The sequence below is a fragment of the Lethenteron reissneri genome, chromosome 25 (genome assembly GCF_015708825.2).
Source record: "Lethenteron reissneri isolate LAM-NWPU_2019-01 chromosome 25, ASM1570882v1, whole genome shotgun sequence".
Classification (NCBI taxonomy): domain Eukaryota; kingdom Metazoa; phylum Chordata; class Hyperoartia; order Petromyzontiformes; family Petromyzontidae; genus Lethenteron; species Lethenteron reissneri.
In genome coordinates, this window is record NC_083803.1 from 1098034 (window position 1) to 1120263 (window position 22230).

The following is a 22230-nucleotide window of genomic DNA, read 5'->3' on the forward strand; positions in this document are numbered from 1 at the left end:
GCCGCTTCTCGGTGGCAGCCCCAACAGTCTGGAACGATATCCCTCTGCACATTCGCAGCATCACCTCAATCGCCTCCTTCAAGAGACACTTAAAAACTCACCTCTACAATCATGCTTTTGAGCGACTCTGAGCTTGGCTCCGCGCCTCTGAGTTGCGGCCACTACGTCTGCAAATTTGCGCGCGTTACAAATTGTACTATTATTATTATTATACTTTATTTTTATGCAGGTTTTTTGATAGCTTGAGAATACGTTTTTCCCCTTTTATCTGACAACAAAACAGATGTTAAGTTGTTAAAACACCAAACTAAAACCTTTTACAAGGAATCATATCTGCATTAACCACAATACTTGTGGTCAAAATGCAAACAAAAAACATACTCTGGTAGCATATGCAGTCTTTGAAACTGATTGGTCCACACCAGAGACAGCTTTCTGATAACAACGCCTTTTGGCGTCCCCTGGTCTAACACCGTTTGAGACGAGGCTCAAAAGAAAGCCGTGTCTAGTGTTGACCAATCAGTTTCAAAGACAATGCATATACTATCAGAGTGTGTTTTTTGTTTGCATTTTGACCACAAGTATTGTGGTTAATGCAGACATGATTCCTTGTAAAATGTTTAAGTTTGGTGTTTTAACAACTTAACATCTGGTTTGTTGCCAGATAAAAGGGGAAAAACTTATTCTCATATTTTCATACTGGCAAAGGAGGTCCCATGATTTTTGATAGCTTGTTTGACCCTCGCAGTTGAAGGTCCATAATGGTCAAAATCCACACAAATTCTCAACATTCTTCCATGCATTCATATTTTAGTAATGTGGGGCAGTGGCACAGTGGTTAGCATTGCATTGCACTGCAAACCCAGTGACCTGATTTGATTCCTGGCCACAGCTACCATCAATGGCTAGTTGTATCCAAAACGGGCCGGGGCTTTCACATCGCCAACCTTCAAAGGTCACCGTGGTGGGAGTATGGTCACAGAATTCCCATGGCCGATATGGAGTTTTTTTAAATCAAGATTAAATACTAATTTCTTGCTTTTTTGTGATTAGTGTGTTATCCCTCCCCCCACACCTCCGATGAGCACAGATGGCTACATATGGTGTGACAGAAATTCAGCATACACACATGAGCTCATCCAGCAGCAGAATTGACAAATGGCAGTAACATCGTCACGAGTAAAATTACTTCAACGGGACTTCGTTAACAAATCAAAGCCTTGTGATGAAGCGTGACGTGGCATGGCGTCATGTGAGCGGGAATGACGCCGACTCCCTGTGGAATCCCTCTCACAGGTGGGGGACCCTCGACTCGCTGCCCGGCCTGCTGGAGGAGCCTCGCCCTCAGTTTTGTGTAAGGCAACCTGCACAACAACAACATCATCATCGTCATCATCAGCATCATCAGCAGCAGCACCGCCACCGAGACACAACCTACATAAGCATTTACAGCTGCAGTGAGACCCTCCCCCTTGTCTGGGATGAAGATGGGTGGTGTCGTTCACGGATACGAAAATTGCAGATGAAAGGAGTAGCCACACAAAAAAACACCTTCTGGTCTGCGACTAAATGTGGAAAGGTGGATGAATTTGTTGCGCAGTTCCTTTTTTTCATGGACAATAATGGGCGATGGGAAGTCCTCCCTGTTGCGGAATATATGATCCATGCATATGTAATGATGACTTGATACACTTCTCTTGAGATGACACTTTAATGAAGACACGTTCACTTGACATCAGGCGGAGATCCCACTCCAACAGCCCTGAGTCTCCCACGCATCTCCCTTATATATTAACACGAGGCCACGCCCCCCTTCTCGATCATTCTCTCTGACTCTGGACGCTCGCTCTGCCAACAGACTCTAGCGTCCTCTTCTGTCACCTGACCACGCTCCCTTCTCAAACATTGCCGTAGCCACCAGTCCCTTCGCAGTCACAACTGATACCCCTGTCATTACCTCCCGTGGCCACTAGTGCATTCGTACTGTAAGCTGACTTCCCTGTCATTACCTCCTGTGGCCACGAGTCCCCTCACACTGCATGCAGGCTCTATTGTCATTACACATGCTCACGGAATGGAATGCGGTTAGCACGCCACGCTACGAACCCGCCCACCCGAGTTCGAGTCCCACTCCTGGCCAACACCAGTGACAGTGATCTAAACCAATCCTGGGGCCTTCCCTAGGCCGACTCAGTCTCAAATGAGTACCTGGTGCAATGTGCAAACATTGTCACCAGGGAAACAATGGCGGCCGGGCGTGGTGCTGGCCACCCACCTCTTAGCATGCCATGCAAGCCTTCATAGGTGCTCTCTAACCAGACTTGCTCGAAAAAAGTATGTTATGGCTATATCTGGGATCTTTGTCTTTGTGCTATGTTAACAGGGCAGGAGGCGCATAAGCCCCATCACAGGCCTCGAGGAGTTCTACTACCCTCCGTGGAGACGACGCATGTTCCGCTACCTCGTCAGCATCCCCTTGTGCCTCTTGTCGCTGTCGGCCGTCTTTCTGGCCATGTTTGCGTGCTTTGAGTTACAGGTGAGTCATGTCCTGTGGTGGATAAAAGATGACCTCCCTGGAACCCTCCCTCTCAGCGAGGCCACAATGAATAGTTAGGTCAAAGGGAGGATCCAACAATGTTTTAGAACCAGGAGCCTCCAAAATATGTTATTGTGTGGGAGCTCATGAAGGAAAGGTTAGTGTTTGTTTTGGTGGTCTGCTGACCGGTACACTGAGCCACTTTTGGACCAAATTCTGCACTGGGGCTACTATAAATGTGTTGCAATAACCGTTGACTTATGATATTACTCCGATCGAATTTCCTAGACTGTGACATGTGCTGTGCACGCATGGTCGTGGTCGCGACAGGAGTACGTGAAGGCTATTGACGGCGTGACGCCCTTGATGCAGTTCCTGCCGAAGCTGCTGCTGGCCCTGGTGGTTTCCCTCCTTGATGAGGTCTACAAGAGGATCGCGTTCTGGCTCAACCATCTCGGTACAGCGCAGTGCACCCCTCGTGCCGAGGACAACAATTTATATTTGGTACATCACGGTGATAAGCGCCTCTTCCTGGGGTGACTGTGACATGACTACTGTGTATATGGTAACTGTGCGATCATAGCTGTTTCCGTGGTGACAATCATCGTCATAATTAAAATATATAGCAGATCGTGAACCTTTCAAGTGCCTGCCGAGTATATAATGACATGCACCTGGTGCACATGCACAAACATGTGCACAACATTAAAAACATCAACCCATTTTTTTCTGTCGAATTTCTCAGAAAATTACAGACTGCAGAAAGCTTATGAGAAGCAACTGATAATCAAGCTCGTCTCGGTGAGTTCGCTTTGTGCTTCGACTTGGTGAGAGTGAACAATATCCCTGCGGTATCCTACGTACCTCCAATCAGCACAGTTGGCTATGTACGGTGCGAACGAAGTTCAACATCAATACATACATTGATTAAGTGGGTAGTTTCTTGGTTCGTACGTTTATGTTATTTTGGCGATACTTAGAGTAAATTTCTCTTTATTGCAATTGAATTATGTTTCATAATGTTTTTGTTGAATTGGTGAAATCAAGATTGATTTATCAGTCTATACCTGGTGTCAATAAAAACTGCTGCTACAGCGTATACTCGCCATTAACGCAATGTCTGTTGTTCTTGCCCAGTTCCAGTTTGTGAATTCTTTCTCAAGCCTCTTCTACATTGCCTTCTACCTGGGTGACATGCAGAGGCTCAAGGAGGTGATAAACTTCGTCACTTAGCAGAAGCTGGTGGCAGTGTTTGCTACATTGCAGTTACTCTTATAACCTTACATCACGCTGTGTCGTGTGCACAAACCGTCGATGTAGGCTAAACCGGCTATGAAAAGCAGGAGATAGAAAGATGGAGAGCATAGCCAGCTGCACCAAACAAGGCAGGGGGACCACCCTAATTGCCGTACTTGCTTTTAAATATGGTATACAGTATTGTAATTCGGTTGAGGTAATGAGGTGGGCTCAGAGAGCCAATGCCTGTATCAGAGCATGGAGTTGACACTGGGGCAGTGCCTAACTGAAGCGAGTTTTGCCACTTGTTGCAGCGGCCGCCATGATTAATATGGTGGGTGTATTAACCATTAAAAACACACACATCCTCTGTTTCACAGTGGACGTCTTGGTACAAATTAGAAAAATAACCCACAAATGACCCAATTGGAATTATACATAGCAGGTATTCCTCCTCTACAAGACCACAGACCTTGCAGGTTGGTCAAGATGGAGAGCACAGAAGTACGGTACAACAATGAATTGTTCTGCCCATAACATAGCCGTGCAACCCTATGACAAGTTTATCGTGCATGAGAGCCACCCATACGAGCAGGCTCCGACTTGCTTAGCTTCCGAGATCTGATGGGCACGGGCGCGTTCCTGGTCAATTAGGTCACAGGCGTTGAACTGTTTATCGAGTTGAAATAGCTCACAGCCCACACAGGAGTCTGCACGGTCGTGTTCGAGAGTGGCAGGGCCTGGAAAATGACTGCTCAGGGCACTGATACCATGGTGGCTAGGAGATGTTAACAACATCGTCTGGTATGCAGGAGGTCGTATGTTCGATCTCGACCCTTACGCTTGTATATTTGGAGTTTGCGTCCGTCTCTCTCCCCGTGGTCGCATGGATTTTTCCCAAGGTCCCCGGGTTTTTCCCTCCACATTTAGAATCAACGTGCGTTTAGAGTATTTGGCTGCTATACATTTCCACATGATAAGCCACTTCGTTGAGCTATCATTTGTGGCCAGGTCCCTTCTGAAAAAGAGCTATACTGTATAGCTCAGTGGGACTTAAGCGGTAAAATAAAAATTGTTTAGTTTTAGTTTTTTTTCTGTCTGCAGCAACTGGCGGCGTTCTCTCTGGTGACCGAGGCAACTCGCAAGGTGAAGACGGCGCTGCTACCGCACCTCCTCTTCAAGCTCCACCTCCTCATTAACTTCCTGCGGGGATATAACCTCCTGGTAGGTGGACACAATGCCACATTCTCTTGGAAGACACTATTTGTATCGATCAAGGCAAGAATCTCCATGGTTTTGTTTACACAGCGGCAACATGTAAAATGTATTCTATATTATCGTACTGAAATTGTAAATGTTGTGGGTTAGCTGTCTAGCACACCGGTGTGGTGAAGTAACTAATCGGCACGTCTTGTTCACGTGACAAACCTTAATAGTGTTGCCTCCAAGACCCGAGTCCGACGTCTCCAGAATCCACAACACTACACTACTATAGAGTCAGTGGATACTACTATAGTCAGTAGATGTTACTGTAGAGCAGCCGGGGGATGGTGGGGGAGGGGGGTGTACGGAACGCTGTTTTAGGCTGGGAGTCCGCGTCCAGTGGGACCTGCCAGAAACCGGACAATATATCCACGTACTGAAAAATATTGCTCCTGCCAGTGCATTAAGTGAGTCGTCGATACGTGGTAGGGGATATGCGTCGGCAAGCGTGACGGCATTGAGGCGGCGGAAGTCCATGCAGAATCTCAGTGACCCATCTGATTTCCGGTGCCCCCCAGGGACTCGAGGATGGGGAAATGATGTCGGCCCGCAGCATCTCCTGCACCTCTTGTTGAATGTGTCCTTTTTCCATTGGGCTCATTCTATATGTGTTTTGGCGCAGGAGTGTGGTGTCTCCCATGTTGATGTGGTGCTGCAACAGATGTGTGCGTCCTAGGTCGAACAGTCCCCGGCTGAACACGTTGTAGAACTCCTGCAGTAATGAGTGCAGCTGGTGCTTCTGGTCAGGTGGCAAATCCGGCTCAGGCCCCGCCAGCTGGTCTATCCACGAGTCGTCCCCTCTTTTCTCGGACTGGCTGACACTTCCCACAAACTCTGGCCCCATCCCGGGGGCTCCTAGTGACAAGGGACTAACGTGGGCCAGAACCGTTCCCGCCTGTACCGTTGCTGCTCTGTTTGAGGTGTTTAGCACTTTAATGAACAGATGCTGGTTCCCCTGGCCAATAGTTTCAGCCTCTATCAGTGCGTGGCAATCCATGGCGGCTGGTGCCAGAGACACTAGGGTGAGTGAGTCCGGCCAGGCTGTCATGAGGGAGGACCGATATCGCAGCGGTATCAGCATCTGGGCTGCCGGGGGAATGGAGACAAACTCACTGACCAGAGCCCCCTCCGCCTTCAGGAAATGGAGATGTGTTTCCTGGACTTCCATCCACCCGTTGGCCAGATCGATTTTCATAGGCATTTGCCTCAGAAAGTCCGTCCCCAACATGCAGGTCACAGGCAGCGTTGCGGAGACAAGGATGGGTCCTGCTACCGAAAGCTGCCCAATCTGTATCGGGGCTTCTACCTGGCCCAGGAAGCCCATGCTGCCTCCATTTTCTGTGACGAACGCCGTCTTGACGGGGACTAATGGCCGGTTTTTATCCGGCAGCATCTCGTGCATGGTGCTGATGATCGTGGCTGATGCCCCTGTGTCAACCAGTATGTATGCCAACACTCTCGCGATCGCACCGACCAGGACCGAGGTTCCCAACACGGCCACTACCATCTGCCTTGCCAGCTTCCTCCATTGTGTGTCTGAGTCCGGCCACTGACCAGGCAGCGGCTCACTATCCTGCGGTGTATGGCGAGATAACGGGGGATGGGTCTAAACGGGCCGAAGATATGGTTCCCTCCTTTAGGGTGTGTCGCAGCAGGGTGAATGTGGGCTTCTCACTGGGGTGCGGGCTGTGCTCTCCATGTGGTGCGAAGTGCTCCCCTTTGTAATGGGGGGTGGGAATTAGGGGGTGGGCCTTCCCGTGAGCCCTTCCTCCCTCCCCTTCCTTTGTCGTGGGGGCGTGTCCTCTTTATGATGTGGCCCCCCTCAGTCCTGTTTTGGTCCGCCGCATTGCGAGGGTGAGGCGGTGTGCGAAACTGCTCCACGGTGCACCGCAATTGCGTGTGCTGCCTCAGCCCCGAGGCAATTGCCCCTGGCAACTAACCAGCATTGCAGGTAAATAGCGATGTCACCCCACGCGGCAACATCACCCCCGGCCGCGACATCACTTGCGGCCGCGACGCCACCCCCGGCTGTGACACCACCCCCGGTTGTGACACCACACCCAGCCGCGACGCAACCCCCAGCCGCGACGCCACTTCCGACCGCGACGTGACCTCCGGCCGCGAGGCCACTTCCGACCGCAATGCCACTTCTGGCCATGACATCACTTCCGACCGCAATGCCAATTCCGGCCACGACGTCACTTCCGACCGCGAGGCCACTTCCGATCATGAAGCCACTTCCGGCCGTGACGTCACGTCTGGCCGTGACGTCACGTCCGCCCGTAAATCAATCCCCATCCCCGGCGCGATCCCCATCCCCGGCGCGGTCCCCGTCATGATCCCCGGCCCTGGCGCGATCCCCTTCCCCTGACCAGGACGGTGGAGCCCGGGGCCCGACACCAATGGCGCTCACCCCTAGGAGGCCACCGGTGAGGTCGCGGTGTCAGGACGGCGTCACTCACTTGGTTCCTGTTGGTGTTCAGCCCCGGAGGGTTCCAGGTAGAGTTGGCTGCCTCCGGCTCCATGCGGCACCCACTCGCCACGTGCCCCTCTCGACCACAATGGTGGCAGACCCACGGGGCATTTCGTTGGGGTGGCTCGGCACGGTGTTGTAGAGGCGGCTGCCAGTGGCGCGGCGGCTGGTCGCGCCCCTGGTCTCTCTGCTCTGCCAGCCCCCGGATCGCCATGTAGACCTCCTGCAGCGATGGCTCTGGCTCAGATACTGGAGGTCCGTTCCCAGCTGCCACATAGGCAGCCTGCGGCGATGGTGCAGGTTCAGCGATTGGCATCGCTGGCCCTGGTAGCGCCGCGGTAATGGCCCGGCTGCTCCCCCCCCGCCGCACCAGCCACCTGGCCCACGGGTAGTGCCCGGCCCATGACCTGTTCATGGGCTTGTAGGATCTGGGCGGCCCACAGCGAGGTATGTTCCTCCGGCGTGACCACTGGCATTACGACGCCGGCGCGGCAAGAGTAGGCGATGAGGTGCTCGAGCACAAGGTTCTCGAGCGCCTCGTCGGCCAGGCGAGGGAAAGCCCTCCTCGCCAACACAAGCAGCGCACCCATGTAGGCTAAAGGGGACTCTCTAGTCCCCCGCTGGCAGTCCTGGAACCGTCTAAAGGCGCCCTCAGCTGGGCAGTAGACCTCGTAGGCCGCCTGTAGCGTGGTCTTGCTGTGCGTGGGAAGGGAGGTGTAAGAGGCGAGCGCATCGTCGTCTAAAACGGATGGCAACACTCGTAGCGCTTCTTCGTCTGACCATTCGAGAGCGTGGAATGCAGCCTCGAATCGGCGGACAAACGCCTCCCAATCACCTCTCTCGGCCACAAATTTCTCCACCTGCTCCCCCTGTTGGGTGTTTAGCCCTGGCGGCTTTGGCGGGAGCGGGAGCGGCGGCTGGCGTGACGGGGCTGGTTGCGGCTCATGCCCGGCTGGCTGGTCGGCCTCCGGGTCCCGTGGCGCCTCCTCCCGTAGTATGAGTGGGAGAGGGGGTCCCGGCACTGGTGGGCCCCCAATAAGGAGCCGACGCAGTAGCTCCTGGAGTGCCCTCTCCAGTGGGCCATGCGGTCCTCCAAGGGGTCCTCCCTGGGGTCCTCCCTGGGGTCCTCCATGGGGTCCTGGACCTCTGCTGCTGCTCCTGGTAGCAAGCCCCCTTGTTGCCCTGGACGTGGAGGATCCCCGGCCCCTGCTTCCACTTCTGTTGGCTCTCTTCCGTGGAGATTCTTCCTTGTAGCCATTGTCGATCCCACCGCTGCCACCAGATGTAAAGGAGAGCTGACACAAGGTTGCATGTGGTTCATCTTTTATTTCTTCCTTCAGTCCACACTCGTCCCCAGCTTCCTCGATCCGGTTCCCGCCAATTCTCCCTCTTTTCCCGCCCGTTCCCTCTCTTATATCTCCTCGCCTGCTCTTCCCCCTTCCCCTGTCACCGTCCCACTCCCCCTCCTTTTGGTGGGAATCCTTCCCCTGACATCCCTTACACTACTATAGATTCAGTAGGTACTACTATAGTTATTAGATACTCCTGCAGAGTCAGTAGTTACTGCTATAGAGTCGGTAGATACTACTATCGAGTCGGTAGATACTACCATAGAGTCGGTAGATACTACTATAGTCCGTAGATAATACTACAGTCAGTAGATTCCACTACAGTCAGTATATACTGCTGCAGAGTCAGTAGTAACAACTATAGAGTCACTAGATACTACTCATTCTATTGTATGTAGGATGTGTGGGTATATATGCCTACGCGGGGGTAAAAATATTTTTTGAGGAGGGGGGTCGATAATTTTCTAAACCTTTTAGATCAACTTTTTACCCCCCACTTTCTATTACTTTTTGGACTTCTGCAAGCTTCTTATAATTTTGTTGACAGACAAATGGACAGACAAACGGAACGTCGGGCTTTCACAATAGCTTCGTATTTGTGTATGTATATGTTATGTTTTTAAGAGAAGTTTTGAAATATATTTTTCCCCCGGGAAACGCCGGGTACTTCCCGCTAGTAGTTTATAAAGCTACCTACGGCTGCCTGTTTCTGCACTGCGTACCTGCGTGTGCCGTGCCTGGCAGCTCGTAGGCATGCCCTGGATCACCGTGCGGCAACTCAAGCCTGCTCTTCACGCTTTGGGCAGCGCCGCCCTGGCTGCACTACGCTGCCGGCCCGCCAACCCTCTACCTATTTTCCCCACGCCAGCAGCACCACCGCATACGTACTACAATCACGAGACCGGTGAGCCTCGCCTTGTGAAGTCAGTCAGTGACTCTGTGCCATCGTAAAAAAAAATTAAATGACAATAATCATATTATTAATCGCTTCGTCCGTTCACTACTGTATGGAGGCCTCATTCACGGACGTTGCTTGACCTAGGGCTGAACGATTTGGGGAAAATATCTAATTGCGATTTTTCTTGATGGCTTTATGACCCTCGTCAGTGACACACGTGAAAGCACGCAGCACGTTGAATGCACATTACTATAGCATCATTATTAGTTGCACAAAAGTGAAAGCAAAGTGGTGGACAAAACCAGTGATTAAATGTAGGTCAAAGGGATATGCTTTCAGCAGTGCCGTTGTTTGTTTCAGAACCCGGTGGTTGTAGTGAGGTATCACAGGGCGCGGATGGCATTGGAAGAGCTGTCCCCTGCGTGAACATGCTCTCCCACGAGGATAATATCGACGATGACAACGACGACAACAAAATAAATGGCTCCACCTCAGATGTGAGCACGCAAAATGAGATCAAAATAGGCACAGCGCAGATCGTGAATTGGACCAGGTCAAAGGGGGCAGTACCCTTGAGCCGTGACGATCTTGGTGAGGGGACAGCAGCTGGGGAGCAGCTAACAGCAGTGGCAGAGCTGATGGGGGAGAAGGAACGCATGGAGGAGATACAGCTGATACGGACCGTGGAGATTGACCAAGAGGTGAAGCTACTGGCGGAGATGGAGCTGCACGGAAAGGCTCCACCAGTGTCCCAGGTGGTGATTGAGAGCTGCATGAAGAAGTACGAGGTAAGGCGGTGGTGGTACGGTGTGCCGACTTTCGGTTTGTTACGTCTATTTAGCAAGTAGAATTTCGTGACAATGTTATTCATGATATGTTATTTTGGTTTAGACCGCGTAAATATAAATGTGTCGTTAACCCACCAGTCATATCATCACCTATTTAAGACCGATAACGGGAGGACTTTCTCACAATTCTGGCACAATTCGTCCAATGAAGCTGGTTGTAATTTTATTTAATTTTATACCTACGTGACTTTACCGAAAGAACCAAAGAGTATGGTTGTAATTACCAGGGAAACGTCATATCCAAATTGTAATTGTTGTGGTTTTACTCTCCAACACACCGGTGTACTGAAGTAGTAACTAATTGGCACGTTTTGTTTACGTCACAAACCTTACTCATTGGCTGTGTCGGATGGTGATGGGTTAAGGACACATTTATATTCACGCGATCTAACCATAAATAACTTATTATAAATCTGCCACATCTGTAATAATTTGTAAAAACCCATCGTTGCACGGATCACTTTCACCGAGTGTAGTACTGTAGTTGCATTCAAATTTGTGCAATTGAAAACTGTTTCTGAATGAACAAAATTACGATTCTTTGAATTGAAAATATCTGCATAGAGGTTCGGAATGTGTTTTAACCAAATGAGAATGCGCCAGGATGCCTTTTTTTGGTGCAAACGTGAGGAGGATTCAATTTGTACATGCACTGACGTATGGAGTTTAAAATTCATACAAAGATCGTGAGTGAAACTACCTGCAGTGTGATATTGTAATTGTTAAAAACAAAAATCACGTGGAAAGTAATATTGAAGATGAAGATTACTATGACATTACAATGACATCAGTACACTATTATAATTTCCGTTTACTCTACTGGAAATGTAAACATGTTACATGTGTAGTGTCGTCTGGGCGTGCGGGTGGCGTGCGTTGCACACACAGTCAACCGGAGACAAGGTGGTCGCAGGAGGCACCGCTCTGCTCTCTTTATTCGTTGCTGTTGTTGCCGAGCTCACGCCACCACTCAGGCCCCCTCTTTCTCTCACACACGACCCCGCTGCCGTGCGTCCCGTCCCAAACACGACCCTGTCCGCTTTGCACCGACGGTGTCGATCGGGACAGCCAACTACTGTGATCAGATGAAAGCAGCAGCGACGAGAGCGATGACGATGACAGCGACGACGAGACCAGTCCAATCCCAGAACCGGCAGCCCAGAGCTCTCGCTCTCCCCTGCTTATATTCCCCTCGGTGCGGCTTGGCTCCGCCCTAACCACGCCTACCTTCTCGAACCCTCTAGACGGTTCCAGGGGCTTCCACATGAGGTCTATCATGACCCTTGCCCCACTTACTCTGCCCTGCCAGCACATCAGCGTATATCAGGGGTCCTCAAACTACGGCCCGCGGGCCACATGCGGCCCGCCGAGGACATTTATCCGGCCCGCCGGGTGTTTTTGCCGCCGTGCCTGTCTGTTACTTTTTTCTGCATGAGAAGGACGGTCATTGGTGGAAGAGTGAGAGGGGGCGGAGTTCCCCCCAATCAGACTGCATTGATGGGCAGTACAGTCTGTATGTCTCTTGTGTGGGCAAAGTTATTGCTGGTATATTGTTTTTGTAGCGCTGTATATATATTGGTATTTTACTAATAGCAATTTTTACTCCCTAGGAAACAATGATGTCAAGAAAGAGAAACATTTACTCGGAGTGTAGGATATTCAAAGAACAGTGGACTTATGATTACTTTTTCATGCAGTACAAGGAAAGAGCTGTGTGTCTGATATGCCAGAATATAGTGTCTGTGTTCAAAGAATACAATTTACGTCGACACTATGAAACTCAACATGAAGATAAATATGATTGTTTGGTCGGAGAAGTGAGAAAAGATAAAATATTAAAACTGAAAAATACATTAACAACTCAGCAAAATACTTTTGTGAAGCAGAAGCAGCTAAATATTTCATCACTGCGAGCAAGTTTTCAAGTTGCCAAGCTAATAGCGTGCACTGGCAGACCATTCGTGGAGGGAGAATTTGTTAAAGAATTCCTTCTTTCTGTTGCCAAAGAGATGTGTCCAGAGAAGGCCGATTTATTTAGTACAGTGAGTCTTTCAGGACCTACAATTACACGGAGGATTGAAGAAATGGGAGACAATTTGCATCAGCATTTGCAAAACTCCACAAAAAAACTTTCCTATTTTTCCTTGGCACTCGACGAAAGCAATGATGTTCGTGATTCTGCACAACTTCTAATTTTTATTCGTGGGTCGAATGACTATTTCGAAGTCACAGAAGAGCTTGCTGCACTGCAAAGCATCAAAGGAACAACTACAGGAGAGGATATCTATGAAAAGGTTTGCCAAACTGTGAATGGTTTGGAACTGAACTGGGCTAAACTAGCCAGTGTGACAACTGATGGTGCTCCTAGCATGGTGGGGTCTAAGAAAGGAGTAATTGCTCGCATTAACCAAGAGATGGACAAACATAACCATTCTCATCCAATAGCCATACACTGCCTCATCCACCAACAAGCGCTGTGTAGTAAATCACTGAAGTGGGACTCTGTTATGAAAATGGTGGTATCTTGTGTTAACTTCATTAGAGCTCATGCACTAAACCACAGACAATTTCAGGAATTTCTGTCTGAGCTAAATGTTGACTATGAAGATGTTCTGTACCACACAGAAGTCCGTTGGCTGAGTCGAGGGAGAGTTTTGAAACGTTTCTATGACTTACTTCCACAGATTACAGCTTTTCTGCTTTCAAAAAACAAAGAAGTACCAGAGCTCAATGATGCAGAATGGAAATGGCACCTTGCCTTTCTGACAGATGTAACAGAGCTACTCAACAGTTTCAATATGCAACTTCAAGGAAAGGGGAAGCTCATCTGTCATATGCAATCACATGTCAAAGCATTTGAAGTAAAATAAGGCCTCCTCATCAAACAAGTGAAGGAGGAAAACTTCTGCCATTTCCCCACAACTCAAAATCTGTTATCAGAAAAAACATTGGTTGCATTCCCAAACAAAACATGTGTGGATTCATTGGAAAAATTGCAAAAGGAGTTCCAATTTAGATTTAAAGAGCTTCATCTCCATGAACAGGACATACAGCTTTTCCGCAACCCATTTTCTATTGACATTGAAAATGTAAATACAATTTACCAAATGGAACTGGCTGAACTGCCTTCATAATTTCTATGCATCTCTCCCCTCTGAGACATATCCTCATCTCAGGAACCATGCACTCAAAATGGCAACCATCTTTGGCAGCACTTATGTCTGTGAACAGACTTGTACCAGAATGAAACATTTGAAATCTCCAACCAGATCTAGACTAACGGATACACACTTGCATCACTTGTTACGACTAGCAGTGACAAATATGGAACCGGACATTGACCATCTCATTAGCCAAAAGCAGGCCCATAGTTCCCATTGAAATACTGGAAAGTTTGTTGATTTAACTTTACTTGTTCTTCATTTTAAATATTGTATTTGTTCCCGTTTTGTTTCTTCACTTCAAAATAAGATATATGCAGTGTGCATAGGAATTTGTTCATAGTTTTTTTTAACTATAGTCCGGCCCTCCAACGGTCTGAGGGACAGTGAACTGGCCCCCTGTTTAAAAAGTTTGAGGACCCCTGGCGTATATGCTCAGCGGCGTGTGCGCTAAGTACCCACCTGTAGTTGCTGCTGCTGTCCAACAGTCAGCACTATGTCACTAAACATGTAAAAAACAGGAATTGTGCATCGTGATATTTCAGGACTAGTTATCTGCATAGTCGTACTCATTTGAATCACCTTTATATTTCTAACCACTTGTATTCGGACCAAGTCTGCTCATGTTCTCATACACCAGGTGACCTATTCATGATTCACTTCGCAGTGTGAGTGCAGCTGATTTAACGGGGTGTTTATGAGATAACTAGATCTGATTAATTGTTTTTGAGTCTCGGAATGTTAAGTATGTGGATGATACGCAACATTACATCCCCATCAACATTCAGTGCCGCCTGACGCCGTTGGTGGACATACTTTTGTAGAGGTGATACGCGCTGGGATTAAGGATCGTATGCACAGTGTGTGATGATTGGCTGTGTAGGTGGTGACGCGCGCTGACGGTGGAGGATCAGGGGTCAGCGCGGGGTCGTGGGTTACGGGGTACCGATTGGCTGTGGGCGGTGACGCGCTGAGAGGGAGTGATTAGGTGGCAGCGCAGTGTGATTGGTGGAGTAATGTTAACACGCGCTGGGGAGAGCGGATCGTAGAGAGAGTGCGTCGTGATTGGGTCATTAAGGAACGACGCACACGTCGACGCCGCATCAGCTCCGTCCCTCGTGAGCAGGGGCTATAAAAGGGGATGCACACAGGCGTAAGGGCAGTGTGTAACCAGCGAAGAATGAAGACGGGGATGAAGACCTAGAGCCCTGCGGTACCTAGCCCCGCTGTCCTAAGGGGACCGGGACTCTGTGTAACCCAGAGGCGAGTGTAGTGGGTGTAGCCATAGGGCTTACACGAGTCGAGTGTATTGTGTAGCCAGAGGCATAGGGCTTACACGAGTCGAGTGTATTGTGTAGCCAGAGGCATAGGGCTTACACGAGTCGAGTGTATTGTGTAGCCAGAGGCATAGGGCTTACACGAGTCGAGTATAGGGTGTGTAGCCAGAGGCCTAGAGCTTACACGAGATTAGTGGAGTGTGTCGGAGGAAGAAGGAAGACCACACGTTGTATTGTGATACCTAAAGGATTTAATAAAAGTGTGTTACCCGTCAAGAAGTTCCTGCCGTCAATTCCCATACTTCAACTGGCGTCAGAAGTGAAACGGTCCTCCAAGCATGGATACAAGGAGGAACCGTCGGACCCACGGGATTGACCACGAGGACAACCTCGACGACGCGGGCCAGCGGGCATCAGGGGGTGAGGAAGAGGAGCTGCCCACGGGGCAGGATCCACCGACGGCGCCGGACGAGCGACGGGGGACTGACACCGTGCTTCGCGAGGCACACTCCCGTCTGGCGGACCTGCTGCTCGCCGCCGCGTCCATCTTGGCGGAGATCAGCTCGTCGGGAGGAGCGGGGACGGCGGCCGACGTGCTACATGGTCGCCCTGCAGATTCCCGCCAAAACGATTTGCCGATTCCCGCCATTTCATCCGCTCCAACTTTTGGCGGGAACGGCCATCACCACGTGGCAGGGGTTCTCCATGCGCGGCCGCTGACGTCACCAACGCGCGCGGCGGACCGCCATCACACACCCGCGACTGGGGCCGCCATCTTACACACCGACGGGGGTGCAGAGAGGAAGCACGAGGAGGAGGACGACTTTATCTTTCAGCAGCGCCTTCCCACGTTGTCAGCATTCAAGGCGGAAGGCGGGGATTGGAGCCTATTTCAGCGCAGATTTTTGGCGCATCAAGAGATGTCCGCCTGGTCCGACGCTACGGCACTGCGGGCACTGCCTGCCATGCTGGACGACAACGCGCTCGCGGCCTTCACGTCCGCACGCAGGTCGGACCGCTCCACGCTCAAGGATGCGCTGGCTCTCATGGCAAAACTCTACGGTCCTCCCTCGGCGTGCCGCCATCATTTCTACGCAAGACGGAAGGCGGACACGGAGACCGTGCTCGCCTACCGCACGGCGTTGCTCGCTCTCGCTGACGCCGCGTTCCCTCGTATGGACGAGGAGGGCCAAGATGCGATGGTTTTGGAGCAGCTGCTCAAGTTGGCGCAGGACCTGGGGGTCCCCATCAACACGGCCGACGACACCGATATTTCTTCATTACGGGTCGCCACGAGCATGCAAGCGCACGAGGTCCTTCAACGAAAGCAGGGGGTCGTCTGCAACGCTGCTGTGGCCTCAACTCCGGGTCCGGTTGACACCGTGCCCCAAGTCGTCAGCCCACGAGAGGACGCGTTCATCGCGGGACGAGCGGGGGACTGGAGGTCGGGGGGTCGTTCGCCTCTGCGAGCGGCCCGCAAGCTGGAGCAACCGAGATCTCCGACTACTGTCATCACCTGCTATAACTGCGGCCTTCGTGGCCACGTGGCCTCCGGTTGCCGTGCCCCACGTCAGCGCGCCATGGGACCTCGGCGGGACGACGACCAAGGCCCCAAGTCATCACTGCAAACCCCGGCAAGTCGCGGCACCTCACATGCTTGGCCCGCATACTCGACACGTATGGGTCGTCGCGTTGCGACGAGGGAGAGCCGAGTAGAGTTCGGAGATTCGGTTCGGAGAGGGGGGTTCGGCCGGGACCGGGGAGACATTAAATGGTCGGAATTGGGGCACAGAATTGTGGCTGCCTCAGCGGGTTCATCCGTCGTTACCGGATCGATTGATGGGGTCGAGGTCAGGGTGTTAGTGGACACGGGGGCATCGGCGACTATTATTTCGGATCTCATTTATAATATTCTCCCGGTACAATGTCGTCCGCTTCTTCCGGTGGATGTGCCATTTTACGCCGCTAACGGGGGATCGTTGGGCATTATCGGTCAGATTAGGGCGTCCATTTGCATTGGTGATATCAAATTGTCGGGACCCGTTTTCGTTTCATCTTCCCTGGCGGTTCCTTGCCTATTGGGCACTGATTTTTTGGCGAAAATGCCCATCAAAATTCTCATTGATCAGCGTTGCATTGAACTACCATCGGGTCGCCGTATTTCATTTTTGACGAGCCCTAATGTAATTCGGACGGCGTGCGCTACCATTCAGGCGATAGCAACACAGACCGTGCACGTGCCCCCGGGTTCACAAATGTTGATTCCCCTCCGGTTACGGAAGCCATGGGGGAAGGAGGCCTCGGAACAGGCCATGCTTTTGGGTCCTTCTAATAGGGCTGTTGGAGGTCTCGATTTATCGGTGGCTCACACTTTGGTTGGGGCAGACAGGGATCCGTTTGTCATGGTTTTAAACGCTGGGGCGCGGCCGGCCGTCATTCAGCAGGGCACCGTGCTGGCTCACGCGGCACGGGTCCCTGCGGAGGAGAGGCTGGTTGCGCAGGTTGATCCGAGCCCCACGAATAGCGTACCATCAAAGGAGGACCTGGATTGGATTGATATGCTGTGCGCGGACTCTGACGATTTGTCAGCGGTACAGTTGGGCGCGTTGCGCGGGTTGCTGATTGAATTTTCGGATGTCTTCAGTAAACATAAGTATGATATCGGATGCACGGACCTGCTACGCCACCACATTGAAACGGGCGATGCGGCACCGGTCAGGCAAAATCCCTTCCGACTGAGTCCTGCTGAGAAGGAACATGTTCAGTCGGCAGTTAACGATATGCTGGAAGCCGACATTATTTCGCCTTCTTCCAGTCCTTGGGGAGCACCTATTGTGCTCGTTAAAAAGCAGGACGGGTCCCTGCGATTTTGCGTCGATTTCCGCCGCCTGAATAAGATCTCGGTGGCCGACGCGTATCCGCTCCCCAGGATGGACGAGTCTCTCGACGCATTGTCCAGTGCGCGATACTTTTCAACTCTTGATTTATTGTCCGGATTTTGGCAGTTGCCACTCGACGAGGAGTCTAAGCCTAAGACTGCATTCCGGACTCCAGGGGGCCTGTTTCAGTTTAACCGGTTACCCATGGGACTTCACTCCTCTCCTGCGACGTTTCAGCGTCTTATGGAATTGGTTTTGTCGGGCTTGCAGTGGGAAACGTGCCTCATTTACCTTGACGATGTCATTGTTTTCGGTAAAACGTTCGAAGAACACCTCCAGCGATTGAGAGGGGTGTTCTCGCGAATGCGATCGGCTAAATTAAAGTTTAAACCGGCCAAATGCCATCTTTTTCGTAAATCCGTGAGGTACTTGGGTCACATTGTCGACTCTTCGGGGATTTCTACCGATCCTGCGAAGACGGACTGTGTCAGTTCGTGGCCGACGCCCACGTCAGTGTCAGACGTGCGCAGTTTCATCGGTTTTGCTTCGTATTATCGCCGATTCGTTGAGCACTTCGCCACCATTGCAAAGCCCTTGCACGCTTTAACGGCAAAAGGAGTGAAGTTCCGGTGGGGACCGGAGGAGGAGGCTGCATTCTGCTCCCTCCGGGACGCCTTGGTAAGGGCCCCACCCTTGCGCTATCCGGACATTGAGAGTCCCTTCTTGCTAGACACGGATGCTAGCAACACGGGCATTGGGGGGGTGCTGTCCCAAGTCATTGGAGGGGTCGAACGGGTGGTCGCCTATGGTAGCAGGGTGTTGTCGCCGGCAGAGCAGCGCTACTGCGTCACCCGTCGTGAACTACTTGCCATTGTTTTTTTTGTACAACAATTCAGGCCATATCTCTATGGTCGTCATTTCACGGTCCGGACGGACCATGCGGCGCTCCAGTATTCATTACGGGTTGCCCAGCCCTCGGGCCAATTGTCGCGGTGGTTGGAAGTCCTCCAGGACTATCAGTTCACGACTACGTACCGTAAAGGGTTGCGACACACGAATGCCGATGCCCTGTCGCGGTTGTTGCCTTGTCACAAATGTGCGTGCTTATCGGGATCGGCGCGCTGTAAACCTCCGGTTACGGAAGGTAGGGAGGCGTTGGTTGCGACCGCGAGCACACCAATTGGGGATGGTCCCGCTACCCCAGGGGGTCAGGACTCGCTGCTCTCACTGTCGTTGATTGAGTGGGGCCGTCTCCAAATGGCGGACAGCTCCCTGCTGGCATTGCGCCGAAAGACGGAGGGTTCCGAAGGTAGCCACGACCGAACTGGCTCCTACGAGCTTAAGCAGGGCCTGTTGATGAGATGGGACAGTTTGTCCCGGCGGCATTCGATTGTGGTGCCTTCTGCTGTGAGGGGGAAGGTTGTCTTGGCCGCACACGAACGCCTCTTGCATTTGGGAGTTAACAAAACGCTTGCCCTGCTTCAGCGTGACTATTATTGGCCGGGAATGGGGGGTGACGTGGTGAATATTCTGAAGGGTTGTGTTGAGTGCGCCAGACGGAAACCACCGCCCGTGGCAGCTAATCCACCGCTGCAATCTATTCAGGTCTCGCGCATTAACGAGCTCGTTGCACTCGATATTCTGGGGCCCTTTCCGGTCACGCCTAGGGGTAATAAGTACCTGTTGGTGGGGGTCGAATATTTTACCCGGTGGCCTATGGCGTGGCCACTCGCCAACCAGTCGGCGGCGGCTGTGACGGACGCCTTTGTCCAGGGCTACGTCCTGGACAAGGGGGCTCCCGAACGCTTGCTGACTGACCAAGGGAAAAATTTTTCGAGTAAATTACTGCAGGAGGTGTGCGACCTGTTGGGTACCAAAAAGGTGCGTACCTCCCCGTACCACCCGCAGACAGACGGGATGGTGGAGAGGCTTAACAGGACATTGACCTCTATGCTGTGCCAGCAGGTGTGTGAGTCGCATGTTGATTGGGACCTGCAGGTCTCTGGGGTCCTTGCCGCGTATAGAATGGCCCCCCATGCAGCTACGGGGTTTTCCCCGTTTTTTCTAATGTACGGCCGGGAAGCCGACCCGCCCATGGAAACGCAGCTGGGTCTGCCCGCACCACGAACTAATTCTAAATTGGCAGAGCATATTAAATTTAACATTCATAAACTGACAGAGGCAAGGGAGGCCGCACGGCTTAATTCGCGGGCTCGCCAAATTGCGAACGAGCGGTTGCGGGCACGGAAGGTATCCGTGCACAATTGGGAACCAGGTGACAAGGCCTGGCTGCATTGCCCTCAGGCACCTTTGGCCACGTCGCCTAAATTGTTGAAGCCGTGGCGGGGACCCGTGGAGGTCGTGCGGGTTGCGCGCCCCCAGTGCGTTCAGATAAAATGGGGGAAACGCCGTTGGTACGTCCACCCCTCCCGACTGAAACCGTTCTCGCCTCCGTATGGCCTCCCCTTGTGTCGTGAGGGCCGAGCATGTGACGTGACCGACGACCCTGAGGGGGAATTGTCCTTGCCTGCTCCTCACATGTCTCCGCCTGACCCGCTCCCAGGTGTCTCGGAACTGACTGCTGCCGACCACCGGCGGCCGGATCTCCACGGCGGGGCCGGTCCTTCCAGGCCCGATCCGTGCCGTCTAGAGCTGCCGGAGACACCGGACGGTCGCCAACGTCCCGTTCCGTACGACGGACCGGCCAGACGGACTCGCGCTAGGTCGCGCTACTTTGTGTAATCTACCACGTGCGGAGTCGAGGCAGCCGGAGCGCCTCGGCACTGCGTGGGTCACGGTGACACTTGGCGCGTTCGTTTTACGGTGTTCGCTTTTATTGTGTTGTTCGTCGGGCTGTATATTGCTTCGTATTTAAGGTTGTGTTATGTTGTTGTTGTTGTTGTGTTACGGGGCACACTGGGATGTGGAGTTCTTTATTACTGCGTTGCGTTATGTTGTGTTGTAGGTTAACAGCCGGGCCGGCTGCAAGCTATGTGGGAGGGGGTGATGTAGAGGTGATACGCGCTGGGATTAAGGATCGTATGCACAGTGTGTGATGATTGGCTGTGTAGGTGGTGACGCGCGCTGACGGTGGAGGATCAGGGGTCAGCGCGGGGTCGTGGGTTACGGGGTACCGATTGGCTGTGGGCGGTGACGCGCTGAGAGGGAGTGATTAGGTGGCAGCGCAGTGTGATTGGTGGAGTAATGTTAACACGCGCTGGGGAGAGCGGATCGTAGAGAGAGTGCGTCGTGATTGGGTCATTAAGGAACGACGCACACGTCGACGCCGCATCAGCTCCGTCCCTCGTGAGCAGGGGCTATAAAAGGGGATGCACACAGGCGTAAGGGCAGTGTGTAACCAGCGAAGAATGAAGACGGGGATGAAGACCTAGAGCCCTGCGGTACCTAGCCCCGCTGTCCTAAGGGGACCGGGACTCTGTGTAACCCAGAGGCGAGTGTAGTGGGTGTAGCCTTAGGGCTTACACGAGTCGAGTGTATTGTGTAGCCAGAGGCATAGGGCTTACACGAGTCGAGTGTATTGTGTAGCCAGAGGCATAGGGCTTACACGAGTCGAGTGTATTGTGTAGCCAGAGGCATAGGGCTTACACGAGTCGAGTATAGGGTGTGTAGCCAGAGGCCTAGAGCTTACACGAGATTAGTGGAGTGTGTCGGAGGAAGAAGGAAGACCACACGTTGTATTGTGATACCTAAAGGATTTAATAAAAGTGTGTTACCCGTCAAGAAGTTCCTGCCGTCAATTCCCATACTTCACTTTGAGTAACGTGTGATATCCAACGTGTGATATTCAACGTGCGTCCATTATGTGTAGGGGATGCTGCTGCCGCCGCGGTGTAATAATTAGCAGTTAGCACATTGGACTTGCCATCCTGACGTCACCGGTTTAATCTCCTGGCGCGGCAGTTGCAACTGCCGATGGCGAGATGTCAAATACCTGACCTGGTATACAGGAGGTTGTTGTTTCGATCCCGATCCTGACGCCTGTATATTTGGAGTTTGCGGTGTCTCTCTGTCCGAGGTCGCGTGGAATTTTCTCCGGGTCCTCTGGTTTTTCCCTCCACATGATAAGTCACTTCATTGGGCGATCATTTGTGACCAGATCGGTTCTGAAAAAGAGCTACATAGTTCAGTGAGCTTTACCTGGTAAAATAAAATTTAGTTAATATTTTTTAACATTCGTAAAAGTTTCTTGAATCCCTTCGACGTGTGTTCACTAACTAGTCTGCATGTCTCTCTCCCCGTGGTCGTGTGTCTTTTTCTCTGGGTCCTTCGGTTTTTCCCTCTACATTTAG

General features: G+C 51.8%; 1 protein-coding gene across 2 annotated transcripts in view; it reads left to right on the forward strand.

Annotated features, from left to right (window-relative positions):
* LOC133346972 (anoctamin-8-like) overlaps positions 1-22230 on the forward strand; it is a 65340-nt gene that overhangs the window by 39836 nt on the left and 3274 nt on the right. For both annotated transcript variants that reach the window (XM_061558820.1, XM_061558821.1), the window contains exons 9-16: positions 1297-1354; positions 2384-2536; positions 2867-2993; positions 3282-3337; positions 3674-3748; positions 4877-4996; positions 9602-9761; positions 10116-10543. In XM_061558820.1, coding sequence (XP_061414804.1) covers positions 1297-1354; positions 2384-2536; positions 2867-2993; positions 3282-3337; positions 3674-3748; positions 4877-4996; positions 9602-9761; positions 10116-10543 — 1177 coding nt within the window. The remainder of the gene's footprint in view (positions 1-1296; positions 1355-2383; positions 2537-2866; positions 2994-3281; positions 3338-3673; positions 3749-4876; positions 4997-9601; positions 9762-10115; positions 10544-22230) is intronic.